Source organism: Saccopteryx leptura, chromosome 10, assembly GCF_036850995.1.
Source record: "Saccopteryx leptura isolate mSacLep1 chromosome 10, mSacLep1_pri_phased_curated, whole genome shotgun sequence".
In the NCBI taxonomy this organism is placed as follows: Eukaryota; Metazoa; Chordata; class Mammalia; order Chiroptera; family Emballonuridae; genus Saccopteryx; species Saccopteryx leptura.
The window spans coordinates 4,361,174-4,383,321 of record NC_089512.1 but is presented as its reverse complement, the minus strand read 5'-3'; the positions used below and the strand labels follow the sequence as shown (position 1 = coordinate 4,383,321).

Sequence of the window (22,148 nt, the reverse complement as noted above, 5' to 3'; positions counted from 1 at the left end):
TTTATTAGCAACAGGATACAACTAACATGGCTTCTGCAGTGGGAAAAGTAATAGCCCTCAACGTGTCCACATCCGAGTCCCCGGGGCCTGTGACTGTGTTACCACAAGGGCCAGGGGCCTTCGCGGACGTGAGGAACTTGAGGACCCGGAGACAGGAGACTCTCCTGGCTCCTGCAGGTGGGCTCAGCGTTACCTCAGGGTCCCCGTAAGTGGGAAGGGGAGGTGGGAGTGTCAGTCACCAACGTGAGAAAGGCTCTGCTGAGTTCTGGTGGCTTCGATGCTGTGGGGGAGGCCGAGAGCCAGGCGCCCAGGCACCTTCTAGAAGCTGAAACGGGCCACGCCTCCAGAAGGCGCGCAGCCCTGCCAGCTCGCCGGCCTGCGGTTGGGGAGCGGCTCTCTAGGTTGGTGGTGCCCGGAATGGTAAGATCACGAATGCACGTTGAGCCTCCCTGCACGTGGCATGGCGCTCACCCTCCCAGTGGCTGTTCGGATCCCACCTTTCCCAGGAGCCTGCCTCCCTCGCCTCCCCACGGTGCATCTGTGCGGTTACAGCCCTGCTCGGACCCGACCTCTGACATGACAGCCACGTCCACATATGCTGGGGGCCGGCCCCGCCCCACGAGGCTCCCCTGGGAGGGAACCAGAGCCGACACACGCTGCCTTCCGGCAGGCTGCTAGTCCCCCGGCTCCGCTCAGACTTGGCTGGATCGGTCCACCTGCTGCCTCCCAGCGCAGGGACAGCAGGGACAGCAGGGACGGGAGGGACAGCAGGGACGGGAGGGACGGGGGGGACCGGAGTGACGGCAGGGACGGGAGGACAGCAGGGACGGGAGGACGGGAGGGACAGACAGAGCGCGCCGTCCCAGACGGGCGGGGCGGTTTCAACCACCGCAGCCAGGGCATCTCTCGGTAACCTTCTTTCCTGGTTTTGTTTGTTTGTTTTCAGTGGAACCGGGCGGGCCTTGCTGATGGCTGGGACTTCGGGAACACACAGCAACCAAGCTCCCCAGCTCCACACCGGGCGTGACAGCTGCGAGGGCGAGCCCCGAGCGAGAGAGAGCGCAGGTGTGCGCAGCCCTGCCTCCCTCCTCTCGTTCTGGTTCCTCCAGTTCTCTGGGCCCCAGGTCGTCACCTCACGGGGGGGGGGCAGGAGCCCCAGGAGATGTCAGAGGGCGTGGCTGGGAGAGAATGTGCATGCAGAGAGGGCATGCGTGCGTGTGCGTGTGTGCAGGGCGTGTGCACCGAGTGTGAGCAGAGCAAGGAAGAAGGTTCCTGAACAGCCTGGGGAGTGAGCTCTTTAACACTCGCAGAAGACGGCCCCGAGCAACGTCGGTCTCGGGCCTTGTTTCTGTCTGAGACTGGCTGCAGACGGACCAGCCTTCCGCGGTCCCGTGGGCCCCCCCCCCCCACGGACCAGCCTCCCGCGGTCCCCTGCGCCCCCCCCCACAGACCAGCCTCCCGCGGTCCCCTGCGCCCCCCCCCCACAGACCAGCCTCCCGCGGTCCCGTGGCCCCCCCCCCACGGACCAGCCTCCCGTGGTCCCCTGCGCCCCCCCCCCCCCACAGACCAGCCTCCCGCGGTCCCCTGCGCCCCCCCCCCACAGACCAGCCTCCCGCGGTCCCGTGGCCCCCCCCCCCACGGACCAGCCTCCCGCGGTCCCCTGCGCCCCCCCCCCCACAGACCAGCCTCCCGCGGTCCTGTGGCCCCCCCCCCACGGACCAGCCTCCCGCGGTCCTGTGGCCCCCCCCCCCACGGACCAGCCTCCCGCGGTCCCGTGGCCCCCCCCCCCACGGTCCCCTGCGCCCCCCCCCCCCACGGACCAGCCTCCCGCGGTCCCCTGCGCCCCCCCCCCCCACAGACCAGCCTCCCGCGGTCCCGTGGCCCCCCCCCCACGGACCAGCCTCCCATGGTCCCCTGCGCCCCCCCCCCCCACGGACCAGCCTCCCATGGTCCCCTGCGCCCCCCCCCCCAACGGGCCAGGAAAGTCTCCCCTGCAGACCGGCCACCGGAGACATGCACAACTCGGACGAGAAAACATGTTTCATCTGAAGTCACACTTCTAATGAGTACATTTCTCCCCATCCCTCAATATGCAGATCAGGCTTAATTCTGTTATTATTTTCTATTTTTCTCTTCCCAGCAGATAGCTTTGAAGCCAATTAAAATCTTCTGGCTGACAACAAGAGCCGTGGGTAAAGCTTCACTGGAACAAAAACTGTTTTTTTTTTTGAAACAAAGAAAGACTAAATAAGGTATCAGCTCCATGTAATCTACATGGAATGACTGATTCTGCAATCAATCAATCAATGAATCAATCAATCAGGTGACCTTTGTTCCCCACTCTGTAGGTGACAGTCTGGGAGCAGTTAAGTCACCTGCCCGGGGCCACACAGCCAGAGGGTGGCGGATGTAGGCTGGAACTCAGACCCCCACCTCGTGGGCTGAGGCTTCCTACCCCGCCAGGCTGAAGTCAGCACCTCTCAGAGGAGGGTGACGAGAGACCCTTCCTCACCAGGAAAGTGAAACCTCTGGGTCCGGTCACCAGCCCCTTGGAGAGCCTACCATGTACATACACATTCAGTAACAGACTCGAGAGGCGGCTCTCCCAGACCGGTCTCAGTGGACCCTCACGCTGATAAGGGGGAAATCACACTGTGACAAACTCCTGGGCAGGCCTGGGTATTCGAACCCAGGACTGTCTCCTCAAGCTGGAGGCACCGAGCCGCCAGAAAGAACAAAAGCAACCACCACACTGAACACACAGGGGACGCAGTGGGCGGCTCGTGCCTACCCTTCGAGGCCTCCTTCTCTCTGTGGGCCCGGCTCGGGCCTCGTTGGGCACGGGGCACGGGGCTGTGCTGACGTGGGGGGCAGCGACCCCGAGTGCCCTGAGGTCTGTACTGGGGAGGGCACGCAGGTGGCTCTGCTGAAGGCCCCCCGGGCCCTTTGTCAGGTGTCCCACCCAGGCTGGATGTGACCTACACACTTCATGTTTCCAAGTGCTGGACGATGAGGGACCAGGGCCTCCAGCCAGCCTGTCTGCACCTCCTCTGCCACCAGCCCAGCCCAGGGGTGAGGGAGAAAGGGGGAGACGCCGTGACAGGTCTGTGCCCGCTCAGACAGGCGGGGGGCAGGGAGAGGCCGGAAGCTCCCAGAAGCTGACCTCCCTCCCAGAGTCCCTCCTGCAGCCCCGGTCAGGCCTGGCCCACAGGAAGAGCCCTGAGGCCACACACCTGGGGTCCAGGGCTTCAGATAAAAACCCGGCTCCCGACCAACAGACAGAGGTGCTTTCCACGTTGGTCACAACAGCCGGGGGAGAATCTGAGCCCCTGATGAAGACCAGGAGCCCAGCGGCCGGCAGGGCCACCCCAGGAACCTGCTTCAGGTGAGGGATTTCGACTGGCCAGGGCTGGGCACCGACTCGCTGGTGGGCACGGACACAGCGTACGGGGCAGAGGAGTGCCGTCCGAGCAGGTGTGCCGGCCAACAGCAGTCAAGGCGCCGCCCTGCAAGCTCAGGGCCTGGCTTTCCACCCAGACTCCAGGTGGGCCTTCCGGAAGCGCCCCGTGGAGCACTGCCACCGTACTGGGCATCGGGTTGAATGCAGGAGGGGAGCCTGTCGGGAGGGCACCCCTGGGGCACAAAGGGGCCTGCCGGGGAGCTGGCGCTGCCTGGCGCCCGGAGGCACGAAGTGTCGCGACTCACACGGCTCTGTTCTGCACGTGGCGGTCCTGCTGCCTGCCCAGGGCTGGGGGTCCCCCCGCCCGAGCGACGCCCCTCGGGGTGGCCATCCGTGGGCACCGCGGACCCACCTCTGAGCTTCTTCTGCCAGTTCATCTCGTTGAAGAGGTCCTCGGAGCGCAGGAAGAAGTCGTTGATCTTGCTGCCCTGCTCGTCCCGCTCGGTGGTGTAGTAGATGCGCAGCTTGGACTCCTTGGTCAGGAACTCGCAGATGCTGGGCACCGGGAAGACGATCTGCTCCATGGTGCGGTCGAGCCTGACAATCTGGGGGCGAGAGGGTGTGTGCGGCGGTCACCTTCAGACCCCCTCCCCGAGGGCCATGGCCGCGGGGGCCTTCAGACCCCCCTCCCCGAGGGCCATGGCCGCGGGGGCCTTCAGACCCCCTCCCCGAGGGCCATGGCCGCGGGGGCCTTCGACTCCCTCCCCGAGGGCCGTGGCCGTGGGCGCCTTCGACTCCCTCCCCGAGGGCCGTGGCCGCGGGCACCTTCGACTCCCTCCCCGAGGGCCGTGGCCACCTTCAGACCCCCTCCCCGAGGGCCGTGGCCGCGGGCGCCTTCAGACCCCCTCCCCGAGGGCCGTGGCCGCCTTCAGACCCCCTCCCCGAGGGCCGTGGCCGTGGCCGCCTTCAGACCCCCTCCCCGAGGGCCGTGGCCGCCTTCAGACCCCCTCCCCGAGGGCCGTGGCCGCCTTCAGACCCCCTCCCCGAGGGCCGTGGCCGCGGGCGCCTTCAGACCCCCTCCCCGAGGGCCGTGGCCGCCTTCAGACCCCCTCCCCGAGGGCCGTGGCCGCGGGCGCCTTCAGACCCCCTCCCCGAGGGCCGTGGCCGCCTTCAGACCCCCTCCCCGAGGGCCGTGGCCGCCTTCAGACCCCCTCCCCGAGGGTCGTGGCCGCCTTCAGACCCCCTCCCCGAGGGCCGTGGCCGCCTTCAGACCCCCTCCCCGAGGGCCGTGGCCGCCTTCAGACCCCCTCCCCGAGGGCCGTGGCTGCGGGCGCAGCATGCACGGGGGTCTCTGAGGGACCTGAACTCGCGGCCACGCCTCTTCCATCCGCACACACTGGTTTTTGTCGAGTACAGACGAGTGTTTTTCTGACCCCAGGCCAGTTTTCCTGCAACTGACTTTTCAGAGCAACTCTGCTTTGAGCGCACAGCCTGCCGTGGCTCCCGGCTGGGGTTGTCCTGGGAACTCCCCGCAATGATGGCCTGGCCCTGTCTGCGTGCGTGTCCTGTCTACAAGCGTGGCCGCCGAGTGCTAGCTAGCACACGTGGGCAGTGCAGCTGTGGGACTGAGTAGTTAGTGGACCGTATTTGAATGGGACGACAGCACAGCCCAGGGCCAGGTTGTACAATTCACCTGAGAGCCTTTCTCAGGTGGCAAACTTGGGTTGTTTGGTCCTAGATAGGAAGTTTAAAAAAAGCGATCTTGGTTTACCCTGTGGCGGGGACGTTCCACCTCTCACCTGTCACAGCGTCTAAGACGTGCGACGCCAGAGTCAGTGTGTCCTGTCACCGCTGGGGTAGCACTCGCTGTTCCTAAACCCACCTGCTTGGGACCCAGGGCAGAGGACGCCTCACAGGTGTTCTCCATGCCATTCCTAGACTGGCTCCGTCCCCGGAGAGGGGGAGGTGCGGTCTGCATCGGTCCAACTCTAAGACCCTGTGTTGAGTCACAGTCTTGCGGGGGGATGTGTCACAGGGACCCGGGTGCAGGACACAGGGGCCCGGCCGCCGTCTCTGCTCTCCCTCTGCAGAGTCTGGAGCCCTCTGGGGAGCCCTGCGGGGAGCCCCGGGCCACACCCGCCGCCGGCAGAGCAGGCTCTCCGTCTCCCTGACGCGGCCAGGTCAACCTGTCGTGGGAAACTCTCTCCGAGGTGAGACAGCTTCCCACAGCCCTGGCTCCACAGATTCTGGGAGACGTGTTCAGACCAGGGGTTCCCAAGTCCAGTTGGAGATCAGCTTGCGGGGGCTTCACTGTCGCACTGACTCTGGTCTCGAAGCCAACCTCACTGGAGTGGACTTGGGTGTGGGGCTGCTGGCTAGCGCCCGCCCACGAGTGCTGACCCTGGAGTGCGCGTGGCTCGGGCACCCCTCTGCCGTCTCCCGCTGCCAAGGGCCGCCAGCTCCGCCCAGCCAAGGGGGCTACGAGTCGGTCCCTCCTTGCACTGAAGGACTAGGATCGCAGAGGTACATGTGGGCTCAGGAGGTTACGGTGGAGACGGGAGGGCGCCTTCCAAGAACTGAGCTCTAGACGAGTGACACCCAGGCCTGGGGTCTGTGAGGAAACGCCCAGGGCTAACCGAGTGGGCTCTGGGGGTGCACAGATAACACCCTTGGGAAACTGGCCCACCTGGGGGGGGGCTGGCCAAGGGCAGGATGGGAGAGCCAGGGACACCGGCCTTGGCATGTTGGCAGACTTACAGCCGGAGTCAGGAGAACCCATTCCAGTCCTTCTCCCGCCCCGACGGGCTGCGAGACCTTGTCCACACGCTTCAACCTCACCCAGCCTTGGCCGTCTGCCCTGTGCACCCAGGATCTCATGACGTGACACGGTTCTCCCCTGACTCCCTACACTGTGAACACCCCCACCTTGTCATTTACGGGCTCCAAAGGACAGAGCTGGCCCTCCCAGCAAGCTTCTGGTCATTAACAATAAATTGAGGGTATCTACCCACATACACGGTCACGGTCAGCTAGTGAGTGAATTGATGCATTTTCTTAAGACCGCCCAGAGGCTCGAGAAAACCGGGTAAAAATATATTCTAATAAAGTCCCCATCCTAAATATTTTCTGTGACCCAAAGGGGCCGTCAGTCTTCTGTTAACCTTTTGTTCCAACAGTGGTACGGAACTAATGAAATTCCTCATTAGCCCAACAAGATCCATGGCCCTTACCACCTAGAGCAGGGGTCCCCAAACTTTTTACACAGGGGGCCAGTTCACTGTCGCTCCGACCGTTGGAGGGCCAGACTATAAACAAAACGGTAACAAATACAATATTTAAAATAAAGAACAAGTAAATTTAAATCAACAAACTGACCAGTATTTCAATGGGAACTATGGGCCTGCTTTTGGCTAATGAGATGGTCAATATGCTCCTCTCACTGACCACCAATGAAAGAGGTGCCCCTTCCAGAAGTGCAGTGGGGGCCGGATGAATGGCCTCAGGGAGCCATATGCAGCCCGCGGGCCGTAGTTTGGGGACCCCTGGCCTAGAACCCAAGTCTCAGAGACAACGCAGGCAACAGAAACGCACCGGAGGCCCCGGGGCCAGCCCGGCCGGGAGGTGCTCTCACTCCAGGGTTTCCCTGTCTGCAAGGTGGGGATGAACCCAGTTCGCTCACAAAGGATTACTGAGGCTCGCTGGGTGTGTGTCTTTCTAAGGCGGATCTGACTGCCACACCTCTGTGTAAAACTGTCCAGAGGTCCCCACCCTTCTCAGGGCCAAGTCCACATTTCTAGGGGCTGCTGACAGGATCCTGCAAGGGCGGGGCTCCCGTCCATCCTGCTGACCCGGGCGGCCCCTCCCTCCGGCTCACGGGACTGCAGCTCCTCCCTCACCCTCACCCAGCTTTTCCGTTTCTGGGGCGGGGTCTCCCTCCGCCACCACGCCCCGTCTGCGAAGCTCCTACCGCTAGTCTCCTCCTGATCCCTCGGTCTGATTTTCCTCAAGGTCAGGGCTCAAGTATCATTTCTGCAGAACGAGCCTCCCTGACCACCATCCACAGCAGGTCCCTCTGCTGGACTTCTTGAGCACCTCCCACTTGTCCCTGGCCCGGTCAGAACCCCTAAAGAATGCCATCTCCTCTGGTGGGTCTGTTGGGTGTCCCCTCCTCACGGGGCCATCGGCAGGAGCTGGGGCTGCCCTGGCCCTCACTGGACCCAGGTCCTGGCATACAGCCAGTGCGTGGATGGGTGGACGCGGGCCGCCTGCACTGGCCCGTGCCCGGACTCCCCTGTACCTCGATCTGGGCCGTGTGCTTGGCGTAGAACTCCAGGGCTTCGTCTCCGTCCACCTGGCCCCCGGGCTTCAGCATGCTCTGCAGCTCCTTGTTGTGCCGCGCCAACTAGAACACAGGACGGGAGACGGCCGCTGTGCCCGGGCGGCGGGGCACACGCGCTCGCCCCACTTGGGGTAGAAAGGGAGCGAGTGCCCCCGCCGGGGCCGGGCTGTGGGGCAGAGCTTGCCGCCCCCACCCCCATCAAGGTGTGCACCGCTCAGCAGCTATTCTGGGAGCCTGCAGAGCAGCATGAAAAGCTCGCGTCCACGTGAGGCCTCACTTCCCGGCGGCCTCTTTAGCCCGGCTGGAGGGAGACGGGGTGGGGGTGGGGTCTGCACGGCCCCCGGCCTCCATTCGGAAGGCTCACACGCCCGCTCTGTGGCTAAAGGCCACGAATGGACGAGCTACGGGCAGGACTGGTCTCCCAGCTGGCCCGTGGCAGCAGGGCCCAGCAGCCTCGGCCCGGCACCGGCACCGTTCCAGATATAACTCCTGGACCGACGTGGTGCAGACGACAGGAGGCACAGCCCCTGCAGCGCAGGCAGGGCGGCCCCCAGGAAGAGGAAGTGTCTTCCAAACTTGGTGTATTACGGAACAGGGCATCTGGGTGCCAGGGTCTGAAGGTTACCACACCCTCTCCCCCCAAAAAAGGCAAACACAAAAGAAGTCACAGTGACAGGTAGATCCCCAAAGATGTCTAGACGAGACAGGGCAAGGTGGAGGAGGTCATTTCTTCAGAGGGCTCAGGGGGACTCAGCAACATTTATGACCAGACTCATTTCACGCGTCTGCAGACAGACGTCCGCCACCTACGGGCCGCTGCCCAGCGTGAGGGCTCTCAGAAGTGGGGGGTTTCCAGGGACGTGACCCCAGCTGCGTGGGAAACCAGAAGAGCCTGGAAGTCAGCACACGGGCCGCGAGTACCTGGGAGCCCGTCACCAACACAGACGAGCCTGGGCTGAAGCGGGAACGGAGAAGCCGCGGGCGGGGAGCCTACCTGATGGGCTAAGATGTAGATGTTGTGCCCCACGTTCCTGGGGGAGGCGGCCCCGTCCTCGCCGTCCTCTCCATCCTCTCCGTCCTCAGACTCCACCTCTCCCTGCGTGAACGCCTTCTTGATCACCTCCACCTGCAAGGGGGGCCGGCGCACTGAGCTCCCGCATTGAGGGGAGGGCGTGGGCCCGGCGTCGGCAGCACGCACGCCCGGGGGGGAGGGGGGCTCCCCACCCGCGCCTGACTCTGCCCATCACGTTCAGCACCGTCCTATCAGGCGTGGACACAGCCTCAGGGCGCGCCCATGGCCGACGCTGCCCATCACGCTCAGAACCGTCCTATCAGGCGTGGACACAGCCTCAGAGCCCGCCCACGGCCGACGCTGCCCATCACGCACAGCACCGTCCTACCAGGCGTGGACACAGCCTCAGGGCGCGCCCACGGCTGGCGCTGCCCATCACGCTCAGCACCGTCCTACCAGGCGTGGACACAGCCTCAGAGCCCGCCCACGGCTGGCGCTGCCCATCACACTCAGCACCGTCCTATCAGGCGTGGACACAGCCTCAGGGCGCGCCCACGGCTGACGCTGCCCATCACACTCAGCACCGTCCTATCAGGCGTGGACACAGCCTCAGGGCGCGCCCACGGCTGACGCTGCCCTCACGCTCAGCACCGTCCTACCAGGCGTGGACACAGCCTCAGAGCCCGCCCACGGCTGACGCTGCCCTCACGCTCAGCACCGTCCTACCAGGCGTGGACACAGCCTCAGAGCCCGCCCACGGCCGACGCTGCCCATCACGCACAGCACCGTCCTATCAGGCGTGGACACAGCCTCAGAGCCCGCCCACGGCTGGCGCTGCCCATCACACTCAGCACCGTCCTATCAGGCGTGGACACAGCCTCAGGGCGCGCCCACGGCTGACGCTGCCCTCACGCTCAGCACCGTCCTACCAGGCGTGGACACAGCCTCAGGGCGCGCCCACGGCTGACGCTGCCCGTCACGCTCAGCACCGTCCTACCAGGCGTGGACACAGCCTCAGAGCCCTTCTCCACAGTGACCCGGGCGGCCACCGCCCACCAACCTCCCCGACGCGAGAAACGAGCGCGTCTGCTCCACCTGGACCCTGGGATGTTCCGCGGCCGGTTTGTGCCCTCTAGAAGGGGACCATGACTCCATGACTACAGGAGTGACTCCGAACAATGAAATGTGACACAGACGAAGGCTAGAAGCTGGACTTTTCCTGTCCCTACATTGGCTCCAGCCAGTTCGGGAAAAACAAAGAAATCCATTCGCCTTTTGGAATAGCCGAGGAAACTATTTCGTTTGACTTCAAACCCCCACACCGCACAGCCTGCTCCACGTGAAAAGAACACCATGAACAAGGGGCATCTACCGAGCGCTCCCTATGTGCCCAGATCTGTGCCCAGCACTCTGACGTCCCTCAGGAACGTTCGTGCCCATGAGCACTGGACAGGTGACAGAGGTTCCCATGTGCTCTGAACGAGGAAACAGACTCGGAGAGGCGAGGGGAAGAGGCCCCACGGGCTGGGTCCCGGATCTGACCTGCACCCTGTGACCGGGGCCCCTTGCATGCGGCCGGTCTCTTGCTGAGAGCACACTCCCCAGAGCGTTTCTGCACCTGCCCAGCCCCCCGCCCCCCTTCCCAGCTCCCCAACAGCAGGCCCAGCACCACGCCCGGGACAGGGAGGGCCTGGCCAATGTTTATCAAGTCAACACATCACTCAGAATGTAATTGTTCAAAGAAAAAGAACAAAATGCCCTCAACCCCTAAGCTGTACTGAAGATTAGTCATTTTCTGTGATGACTCAGAAGGCACCTGGGCCTCCTGCATGGACACAGGACGTTGCTCTAAACGTGGCCCATGACTCAAGACCCGGCAGCAGGGGGCCCAGGTCTCTGTACTGACCCAGGCCAGGCCCTGGAAGCCGTTTTGGAGACAGGCTTTCCCATTAGCTCTAATTAATACCAAGTTGAACAAACAGTTGCATGAAGGGTGGCAGCCAGAACACACACCCAGACACGCACACGTGTATGCACACGTATTTTGGATGTCAGAGCTTCCCTGCTACGCGGGGTCTTATACTTGGGCTTATCCCACAAAGCCTTTGACTCTCCCCTGCCCCCGCCTGCCGGGAATGGTGTTCTTCACCCACAAGGGGCCGCCCAGGCACTGGGGCACCCACAGCCCTGGGCGACGAGGCTCCCCACCGAGAGGGAGGCATGCTCTCGCTCCGTGGGAGTTGGAACGGGGTCTCTGCTAAGTCGCTCGTCCCCACTCAAGAGCGACGAGCCCTATTCCCCCCCCCCCCCCGCCCCAGTTACATAAGCTGTTATGCAATCTTGAGGACGTCTGTCTCGGGCCGAGGACACACTCCTGACCTCGGGATCAAAGAGCTGGGCTCGCTGTTAGCTCCACGTAAAGGAACACATAAAGGGACTTCAGCCCGGCCCTGGGTGCACGTTAGGTCACAGGCGGCAGGGAAGTTTCAGTGCCCTCATTTAGGTCTGTCGGTTCCAGTTTATCTGCGTGGGAAAAGGTCCAAGTGGAGAGTCTAGTCCTCAGCTCACGTCACCGTCGGAGAGCTGGTCTCAGAGGCGGCAGCGCCAGCCTCCAGCTGGGGAGCCCCGGCACGCTGGGAGCAGCGCCCTCGGAAATAAAGAGGCTTGTGTTTCTTAAAAAAATACAAAACCTAAGATACTAGCACCCCAGGCAGACGCTTCTGCTGCCCAGACTGCCGGCAGCAGGGGGCGCTGTGGATTCCGAGCTCGGGACAGAGACAGGACGAGACGGTGGCGTGGGGTCGGGGGGGGGGGGAAGAGGAAGGAAGAGGGGCCGCATCTGGAAGGTCGGCAGGTGCGCCGGGCACTGCCCCATCTGGCCTTCAAAGAAAGCGTCCCCTCTAGGGGACACTGCCCTCTTCCTCTCAGGGACCAGGAAAGCCCACCCAGAGGCTTAATGAAGCGCCTGCCCAAGAGAAGCCAGCCCTGGGCAGAGGCTGCCCGGCCGGCCTAGCTCGGCTGGCTGCGAGGGAAGTGGCCACACCGAGGGGACAGGGCGGACCGCGTCCCGGGCCACCCCTCGCCTGCACCCAGCCGGCCACGGCGCCGACGTTCTTCCAGGAGCACCGCCACGCCAGCTCCCAAAGCCGCTCCCCAGCTCCGCCAACCACCCAGCTCACCAGCTCCTTGGGCCTCATGTTGTAAAGAATCCGCTCGGCGTTCTCGCTGTCGTGCCTGCTCTCCATGATGGCCAGCAGCAGCTTGGAGGCGTTGTTCTGGGGGGCAGAGGGGGGACAGAGGCAGGGGGAATGGAGAGGGCTGCGTGGGCTGGGGTGCACGTGACAGACGTGTCACCCCCGGGGGGAACATGAAATGCCCCCCCCCCCCCCGACAATGTGCACCTGCCACCCCTGAACCCGTCTGCAGGATCTGGTTTGGGTCCGAGAGACACAATTTTGTTGGGAATGGTCTCAACCCGACGTTACCCGGTACGATTCTGGCGCAAAGGTGGAGATTTAAATGTGGGTGCGGAGGTCCGGTCCGCCGGCACCGCCGTGGTGGCAGTGGGTCGGGGAGAACCTGAGATTATCTAGACCCTCAACGACCTCAGGGAGTCGTGTGGCCGGGCCCGAGAAGGCCGGAGTGCAGGTAATTCCTCCCCGTCCCCAAACGGTGCTGCCTGCTCTGACACTCTAACACGATGTGAGTACGGCCGACGCCAGTCAGCGAAAGTGACCGACGGGGCACCCCGTGCTGCCGACGGACCCCGAGTTCCCATTACAGCACGGGCTGGTACCCCTCACTTCTCGGCTCGACCTCACGGGAGGTCCTGGGCCTCGGAGAACCGGCACGCTTCTCTGCACAGGTCTCGGAAGTCCTCGTGCTGTTCTGAGTGGGAGGTGGCGGTATTTTTCCCTCTCTCAGCCTCGGTCAGAGCGGGTCGGTCAGCTTGCTGTGCTATCAAAGGGTAGCTTTTCACATGGCAGAAATTTCCCCGATAATCCAGAGTACTGGGTTAGCTGAAAAAGTCACTGACGTGCTGACCAGGGGCCACAGGAATTCCCTGTTTATTTCAGGCTCTGACCAGCAACAGGCTGGCCAACGGCATCAGGTACGTGAGCCTACCTGACGCTCAAATCAACTCTACCGCACAAGTTGTCAAAGGAGTAAAGAAGAGCAAAAGAATAAAAGTAAAAATAAAAAGTCCACTGAACCCATACACCCAAATCAACTTAGACTGGACTCTCAGCTCGAAACACTAAAGGGAAAGTAAAAATAACAACAGTTCCCACAGGCTGCTGTGTCCACACCTTCCCATGACCTCTCTCTCCCGTGACATCGTTTGTGCAACGGCCACAGATCAGATTTTCAGCTGAACCCCCCGGTGCTAGGCTGTCCCGTGACACTGACAAAGGGCTCGCTGCTGTGTCGGGGCAGGCAGAGGACAGGGCTCGCTGGCCCCAACGGGGGGACAGCTGCAAAGGAAATGTGCTCAGTGGGGCTGACACGTTCTGAAATTCAGTCAGACGCCGGGCTGGCTCGCAAGCTCAGTTCTCAGAAATGAGTTCTCGGACTCTCAGAACCTCAGGAATGGCCCGTCAGCATGTCTCAAATACCCTGGTTGGGGGCGGGGGCTGGAAACCCAGTGGCTTTAAGCGTCTTGACGTCGCTATGTTCAATCCCAGAACTCTTTCTGGGACAAGGGGAGTCAGCATGTCAGCGGGGCCCCGACACCCCACTGCGGCCCACCATCTGTACACAACCCGGAGGAATGGGCAGGCCTGGGGCACAGGACCGGCCGGGGAAACTGTCCTTCGTGTGGGCGTCACCCTCTGCTAAAGCCAGCACCGGGACGGAAGGTGCGCTCTGACCGGGCCCCAATGCGGTCTGGGGTTCTGCGCAGGCCCAGCGGCTCTGTTCCCTCAACACGCAGAGGGCGTGCTGTTCCCACTGCTTCTGGGCCGGTGGCTTTCAGAGCCACGGCTTTGAGTTCTGGGCTGTCTGTCTCTCAGCTGTGAGTGATGAAGTCTCACTCCCCACCACCGGGGGAGTGGCGGGGGGGCTGGGCTGAGATACTGCTCCCCCCGCCCTCATCGTAAGACCCTTATTTGGATGGGAAACACTGAGGTTTTGCCTCTGAGTCAGAACTTGTAACGTGGCCCGTGCATTTAGTTTGGAAGGACTGCTTTTTAAAATATTTTGTTTCCCGACACGGACCATGCCACATGCTGAGGCCAAACACCCAAGTGACGCTTTCCAAATGCTACTGTCCTTTTTGCTTTCAGCTCCTACTTGCCTTCAGTTCCAACACGAGGTCCATTCTCTTCTTCCCCAGGGGGTTGATGTCATTGAGGATCAGGGCTGTGATGATGTCAATGCCGTTGGACTCGTGGGTGGCTATGCAGTTCTGAGGAAACACACACACACGAACACACACACACACAGACAGGCGCTGGTCATAAATCAGACGTCGTGGCCAACAGGCTCAACTGCTATTTCAACACAACGCCTGCCACTCCCGAGTCAGGTCTCTAGGGGAGAGCTGCAAATTTTCCGTGAGAAAGTGGTAAGAAGAAAAGACAGATGAAAATCTCTAGTTTCAGAATGAACGGTAAACAGCAGGAAAGTCCCCGAGCTCGGGAACTGATAAACTGGTCGTGTCTAATCCAAACAGCGCTGGGGCGGCCGGCTCTGGTTCTTGAGGGAAAATACGGCCTGCGGCTGATTCTGGGTTCCCAGACCCGCGGCCCCCCTTCGAGGCCTGTTCCGTTCTCCCTGCTCCACCCGGCTTTCGGACCGCATGCTTTCGTGTAAGGCAGACAAAAGCAAGGTTCCGAGCGCACAGGTAAAAATGATGTATCCCTCCCCCCTGTCCCCCCCCCCACGGTCCCCGTGGGTTCCCCTGGACAGAGCACCGTCCGGTGGAAAAGCCGTCCTGAGGTTACCTGGATGCCCACTTGGAGTGTCAGGGAAGGCCTTTGCCCCCAAGCCTGCTGTAATTTTTGGTTCCTTTTCCTTTCTGCTTGGACTCCATCCACCCTCTCTCTGTCTCACTGGGGAACCAGGAGAGGGTTGGGGAGCTATCCCAATCCCAGACTCACAGTCACACTCAACGAAGACCGGGTTTATAAACACGGTGGCTTGTACCTCTGGCAAGCAAGCCATCTTCTTCTCGGATTGAAGGTTCTGGTCGGGGCCCCTCAAGTAGCCCAGCCCAGCCTACCTTCCCCGGCTCATGTGTTTAGAACTGGCCATCGAAGCCTTGGCCTGCCTCCCACCCTCCGGCCAGGACGGAGCTATAATTTGAGTTAAAAATCCTACGTCTCCTAACACTGATGCAGAAAGTCACAAACTCTGCAGAATGCCACAAAGAAGCAATGACTCAAGGAGCTATCGGATTCCACGCCAAAAATAGACTCCTGGGAGGCCAGGGTCAAAATGGACAGGTCTCTCCTCTCCGGTTGTCTGTGGTGGCGTTCAAGTCTGAACCCCGCGTTTTCTCACGTGACTTCAGAGCGGTGCCACCCGAGGCCAGTCTTTTTCTCCGGCTTGGCTCAACCTCCCTGCCGCGAAACAGCCACTTTTCTTAGTCCTTCATAGCATTTAAAACAGAACCAGGCCCTGGCTGGTTGGCTCAGTGGTAGAGCGTCGGCCTGGGGTTCAGGAGTCCCGGGTTCGATTCCCGGCCAGGGCACACAGGAGAAGCGCCCATCTGCTTCTCCACCCCTCCCCCTCTCCTTCCTCTCTGTCTCTCTTCCCCTCCCGCAGCCAGGGCTCCATTGGAGCAAAGATGGCCCAGGCACTGGGGATGGCTCTGTGGCCTCTGCCTCAGGCGCTAGGATGGCTCTGGATGCAACAGAGCAACGCCCCAGGTAGGCAGAGCATCGCCCCCTGTGCACTGGGATCCAATGGCATGCCCGGTGGATCCCAGTGGGGCGCATGCAGGAGTCTGTCTGACTGCCTCCCCCGTTTCTGGCTTCGGAAAAATACAAAAAAACCCCCAAAAAACAGAACCAGTCTAACTCCCAACTTTAATATTTACCCCTAGTCAGGTTTGAGTTGGACATCCCAACCAAACCAAGTCCGGCCTCGTGAGGACCAGCCCCGTACCCGTGTCTGGGCCAAGACCTGCAGCCTCAAAAGCACCGACCGCCTCCCTGACGGTCGGAAGAATGGCCTCCAGGCTCGACTGAGTCCCCAGGCCACAGACAGGCGCCGGAGACAGCGATGCCTAAGCGGCAAAGGCCGTCCCCGCCCCCCACAACAGCGAGGGCGCACCTGGTTCTCGTGGCAAGGCCCCTGGCAGTACTCGGTCAGGCTCTCCAGGGTCTGGTTGATGAGGGCCACGTTCTTCTCGTTGATGTAGAGGCCGAGCAGCCCCAGGCCGCCCGTGGTGCTGCCGCAGATGCAGTCCAGGAACTGCAGCGTCTCGCACACCAGGTTGTAGTTGGTCTTGTTGTTTTGGCAACGGAGGAAGTTCTGCGAGGGGCAGGCCCGGGTTGAGGGAGAGAAGAGGGGGAGAAAGGTCATTCACCCTGCCATTCCGACGGCACCGAGCGGGCTGGTGCGCTGGGTTGATCCGCAGTGACGCGCAGAGAGGCAGCGATAGGGCAGAACGGAAGGCTCAGCCTGCCCCCTGCCCCGGATGGGCAACCGTGGTGGGTGGTCTGTGGCAGTGGCTGTCAGCCCTGGGGCTTGTTCCCTAGGGTGATTTTATACAGGATGCCGTGGAGGAGGGCTCTTCTTCGACAACCTACTCCATCAGACCCCCCGCCTTCTCGAGTTCCCCTTTTTCTCTCTCCCACCCCGGCCCACCAGCCCCGTCTCCAGGCGTGAGGCTTACGGGCATCTGACAGCACTATGGTGTGGTCTGAATGCCGAGTGCCCAGAGCCGAGGGCTGGGGGTGGTCCGTCACAAAACAGGCTGTGACAGGCTGGCTTCAGCCCTGTGTCATGGTGGAAACCCTGGTTCTCTTGTCTGGCTACTTCCATTATTAAAGGGAGGGGCGGGAGTATGTGTGTGCGCGCGCGTGTGCGTGTGCATGTGTGTGTGCGGGTCCCCGGTGTGTATTCTCCAGGTAAACTAGTCGTGTTAACGAGACACACAAGAGTGCATACGTCTTCAACACCGTGAAGCAAGCCCCATTCAACCCCCTTACAGAGCAAGAGTCTATTTCTGTCAGAGGCTCCATGACCCTCTTCTTAAAAAGAAGCAATGGTGAACTCCAAACAATTCTTTTGTGCATGGCTATAAAGTTTTACGTGTTTACTGTAGAAAACTGGTGCTACCGAGAGGTCCAGTCAAGAGAGAAACTGCACGGAGCCTCTGACCTGGTCATCACCCTTCTATGAAACGCTGATGTCCAGTCGCAGAGTCTGTACTGGGTGGTTACCACGCTCTGTCTGTAACAGCGCAGGGCTGGACACAGCCTACGTGCCCCTCGGCTGGGGAGTCGTGAAACATTCCCGGGCAGCAACCCCATTTAGTGATAAGTTGCAAACGCTGACGTAGGTACAAAATGGAACGAGCTCTTATTTGTGTAAAATTCTAGAAAGCCGCTCATTCACTCACCCAACAAATACTTAGAACTTTCTAAGCATCGCATTTTCTAAGTCTGGTTTGTCACTCGGCCACGTTTTACCTGTGCGCCTGTAACGACACCGGACAGCGGCGGGCCACCAGACACACACGCTTACGCACACACGGGGCTGCACCTCGCTGTGAGCAAGAGCAAGGGACAGCTCCCTGTCCCGGTGCAGACGGGGGGACAGACCGAGCATGAGGTTATTACCCCGACACTGAGAACCGTCCTGGTCCTGAACTCAAGGCCACTGGCTCAGCGACGGGAGCCGGCCGCGGGGCAGGCGAGCGGCAGGCGGGGACGCGGTGGGGACGCGGCAGGGACACAGCCGGCCGGCCTCACCTGCAGGTCCCGGTTGTGGTTCTCACACAGGAGCTGCAGGAAGCGCAGGATGGGCTGCATGATGGTGATGACCGCGCTCATCTCCAGGTCGTCCTTGGCCTTGTCTGCCGCGGCCTGGGCGCCCTCCGTGGACTGGTAGTGGTCGTCGGGGTCGGCCTCCCTCCTGAAGGTGCTGAAGGCCTTTCTGGTGGCCGCAGAGGCCTCCAGGAGCTGGTCCCGGACCTCTTCCGTCACCTGTGTCGTGGGCTCTTTGGCTGGAAGGCAAACAAGGGACCGTCACTGCTGCGGATCCTCAGGACTGCTGTGTGCCACACCCAAGGGGACATTCAGGAACACACGTCCTTGTAGTCACTACAAGGGAGCCTCACGGCTGGCAGAACACCCTGAGAAGTCCCACCTTCTCTCAGTCTTCCGTGGGATTAAAACCGAGCCAGGCCCTGCCGGTGCGTGCGGCTCTGAGACTTCACCTGTGCCCACTCTGTCGGGAAGAGCCGCAGTGTGGTCTCTGTCAACCCCACAAACCTATGGCCCTGGGACTCAGCTTGCTTGTCTACAGAATGGGAGAGTGCTAGTGAACTTCACCCCAGAAGGTTCCTGAGAGGGTCCACAGGATGCTAATCACAACAGTAACTACTGTTACTATTGCGACAGCTGACGGAGCCCAGTTACTACTGTTACTGTTACTATACCTGCCAAAGCCCTTCCTGCAATCACAATAGTAACCACTGTTACTGTTGCTACACCTGACAGAGCCTTCCAGCAATACTGTTGCTACACCTGACCAGCCCTTCCAGCAATGACAATAGTAACTACTGTTACTGTTGCTCCACCTGACCAGCCCTTCCAGCAATGACAATAGTAACTACTGTTACTGTTGCTACACCTGACAGAGCCCTTCCAGCAATGACAATAGTAACTACTGTTACTGTTTCTATACCTGCCAAAGCCCTTCCTGCAATGACAATAGTAACCACTGTTACTGTTGCTACACCTGACAGAGCCTTCCAGCAATGACAATAGTAACTACTGTTACTGTTGCTACACCTGACAGAGCCCTTCCTGCAATGACAATAGTAACTACTGTTACTGTTGCTATACCTGACCAGCCCTTCCACCAATGACAATAGCAACTACTGTTACTGTTGCTACACCTGCCAAAGCCCCCTTCCAGCAATGACAATAGTAACTACTGTTACTGTTGCTACACCTGACCAGCCCTCCCTGCAATGACAATAGTAACTACTGTTACTGTCGCTGCACCTGACCAGCCCTTCCCGCAATGACAATAGTAACTACTGTTACTGTTGCTACACCTGACAGAGTCCTTCCAGCAATGACAATAGTAACTACAGTTACTGTCGCTACACCTGACAGAGCCCTTCCTGCAATGACAATAGTAACTACTGTTACTGTTGCTACACCTGACAGAGCCTTCCTGCAATGACAATAGTAACTACTGTTACTGTTGCTATACCTGACCAGCCCTTCCTGCAATGACAATAGTAACTACTGTTACTGTTGCTACACCTGACCAGCCCTTCCCGCAATGACAATAGTAACTACTGTTACTGTTGCTACACCTGACAGAGCCCTTCCAGCAATGACAATAGTAACTACTGTTACTGTTGCTACACCTGACCAGCCCTTCCTGCAATGACAATAGTAACTACTGTTACTGTTGCTACACCTGACAGAGCCTTCCTGCAATGACAATAGTAACTACTGTTACTGTTGCTACACCTGACAGAGCCTTCCAGCAATGACAATAGTAACTACTGTTACTGTTGCTACACCTGACAGAGCCCTTCCTGCAATGACAATAGTAACTGTTACTGTTGCTACACCTGACCAGCCCTTCCTGCAATGACAATAGTAACTACTGTTACTGTTGCTACACCTGACAGAGCCCTTCCTGCAATGACAATAGTAACTACTGTTACTGTTGCTATACCTGACCAGCCCTTCCTGCAATGACAATAGTAACTACTGTTACTGTTGCTACACCTGACAGAGCCTTCCAGCAATGACAATAGTAACTACTGTTACTGTTGCTATACCTGACAGAGCCCTTCCTGCAATGACAATAGTAACTACTGTTACTGTTGCTACACCTGACAGAGCCTTCCTGCAATGACAATAGTAACTACGGTTACTGTTGCTACACCTGACCAGCCCTTCCAACAATGACAATAGTAACTACTGTTACTGTTGCTATACCTGACAGAGCCTTCCAGCAATGACAATAGTAACTACTGTTACTGTTGCTATACCTGACAGAGCCCTTCCTGCAATGACAATAGTAACTACTGTTACTGTTGCTACACCTGACCAGCCCTTCCAGCAATGACAATAGTAACTACGGTTACTGTTGCTACACCTGACCAGCCCTTCCAGCAATGACAATAGTAACTACGGTTACTGTTGCTACACCTGACCAGCCCTTCCAGCAATGACAATAGTAACTATGGTTACTGTTGCTACACCTGACCAGCCCTCCCTGCAATGACAATAGTAACTACTGTTACTGTTGCTACACCTGACAGAGCCTTCCTGCAATGACAATAGTAACTACGGTTACTGTTGCTACACCTGACCAGCCCTTCCTGCAATGACAATAGTAACTACTGTTACTGTTGCTACACCTGACCAGCCCTTCCTGCAATGACAATAGTAACTACTGTTACTGTTGCTACACCTGACAGAGCCCTTCCTGCAATGACAATAGTAACTACTGTTACTGTTGCTATACCTGACCAGCCCTTCCTGCAATGACAATAGTAACTACTGTTACTGTTGCTACACCTGACAGAGCCTTCCAGCAATGACAATAGTAACTACTGTTACTGTTGCTATACCTGACAGAGCCCTTCCTGCAATGACAATAGTAACTACTGTTACTGTTGCTACACCTGACAGAGCCTTCCTGCAATGACAACAGTAACTACGGTTACTGTTGCTACACCTGACCAGCCCTTCCAACAATGACAATAGTAACTACTGTTACTGTTGCTACACCTGACCAGCCCTTCCAGCAATGACAATAGTAACTACGGTTACTGTTGCTACACCTGACCAGCCCTTCCTGCAATGACAATAGTAACTACAGTTACTGTTGCTACACCTGACAGAGCCTTCCAGCAATGACAATAGTAACTACTGTTACTGTTGCTACACCTGACAGAGCCCTTCCAGCAATGACAATAGTAACTACAGTTACTGTTGCTACACCTGACAGAGCCCTTCCAGCAATGACAATAGTAACTATGGTTACTGTTGCTACACCTGACCAGCCCTTCCAGCAATGACAATAGTAACTACGGTTACTGTTGCTACACCTGACCAGCCCTTCCTGCAATGACAATAGTAACTACTGTTACTGTTGCTGCACCTGACAGAGCCTCCCGCTGGGAGGAAGCACTGATGTAGGTCACCTGACCGGACCTCAGAGGACCCTGCCAGGCAACCAGGCATCACAAGCAGGGGCATCAGCCTCTACAGCCAGACCGCCTGGCTCGAATCCTGGCTCTACTGTCTACGAGCTGCATGCCTTAAAGAAGAACAAGTTAACTACCATCTCCTGCTTCCATTTCCTCATCTGTGAAATGGTGGATGACAATTCTATCCATTTCACGGAGTTGAATAGTTCTAAGTGAAGTAACACAGGTAGAGGACTTTGACCGGGGCCTGGTCCCTAGGAAGTACTTAGCAACATGAGCCACTGTTTTCTTTTCTTTCTCCCCATTCTAGACCAGCGGTTATCCACGAGGGGGTGATTCTGCCCTCATCCCACCCAGGGGACAATTTACAACATCTGGAGACATTTTGGGTTGGGGTTTGGGTGGGGGGGCTGCTGGCATCTACTGTGTATAGAGGCCGTATCTGCCACTAAATACCTACAATACCCAGTTCAGCCCCGAGAGCGACAAATTCTCTGGGTGTTGGACGCACTGTGGCTGAGAAACCCAATTATAACCTTAAAAAATGAGGCTCGAGCCCTGGCTGGTTGGCTCAGTGGTGGAGCGTCGGCCTAGCGTGCAGGAGTCCTGGGTTCGATTCCTGGCCAGGGTACACAGGAGAGGCGCCCATCTGCTTCTCCACCCCTCCCCCTCTCCTTCCTCTCTGTGTCTCTCTTCCCCTCCCGCAGCCGAGGCTCCATTGCCCGGGCGCTGAGGATGGCTCCGTGGCCTCTGTCTCAGGCGCTAGAATGGCTCTGATTGCAGCAGAGCATCGCCCCCTGGTGGGTGTGCCGGGTGGATCCTGGTCGGGCACATGCGGGAGTCTGTCTGACTGCCTCCCCGTTTCCAGCTTCGGAAAAAAAAAAAACACAAAAAAACGAGGCTCAGAGCAGCCCACCAACCTGCTCAAGGCCATTGGCTCAACACTGGTGGGCCCACCTCCTCCCAAGTATCACTGTGTTCAGCTGAGGTGATGGGTAAGAAGTTTCATAAACACTCAAGTAATTTAGAAAAGAAG

The 22,148-nt window shown here is 59.4% G+C and overlaps 1 protein-coding gene and 1 non-coding gene across 2 annotated transcripts in view; one reads left to right on the top strand and one right to left on the bottom strand.

The window, feature by feature from the left end:
* The window catches only part of ITPR1 (inositol 1,4,5-trisphosphate receptor type 1), a 307,579-nt gene that overhangs the window by 53,033 nt on the left and 232,398 nt on the right, over nucleotides 1-22,148 (bottom strand). The window contains exons 45-51 of the mRNA XM_066351689.1: nucleotides 17,676-17,929; nucleotides 16,030-16,230; nucleotides 14,048-14,158; nucleotides 11,931-12,026; nucleotides 8,734-8,865; nucleotides 7,698-7,802; nucleotides 3,813-4,005 (exon numbers count right to left, since the gene is read on the bottom strand). Of these exons, the coding sequence (XP_066207786.1) occupies nucleotides 3,813-4,005; nucleotides 7,698-7,802; nucleotides 8,734-8,865; nucleotides 11,931-12,026; nucleotides 14,048-14,158; nucleotides 16,030-16,230; nucleotides 17,676-17,929 (1,092 nt within the window). The remainder of the gene's footprint in view (nucleotides 1-3,812; nucleotides 4,006-7,697; nucleotides 7,803-8,733; nucleotides 8,866-11,930; nucleotides 12,027-14,047; nucleotides 14,159-16,029; nucleotides 16,231-17,675; nucleotides 17,930-22,148) is intronic.
* On the top strand, nucleotides 15,370-15,445 carry TRNAP-GGG (transfer RNA proline (anticodon GGG)). Its single transcript has one exon. It is a non-coding gene; the product is annotated as a tRNA-Pro (tRNA).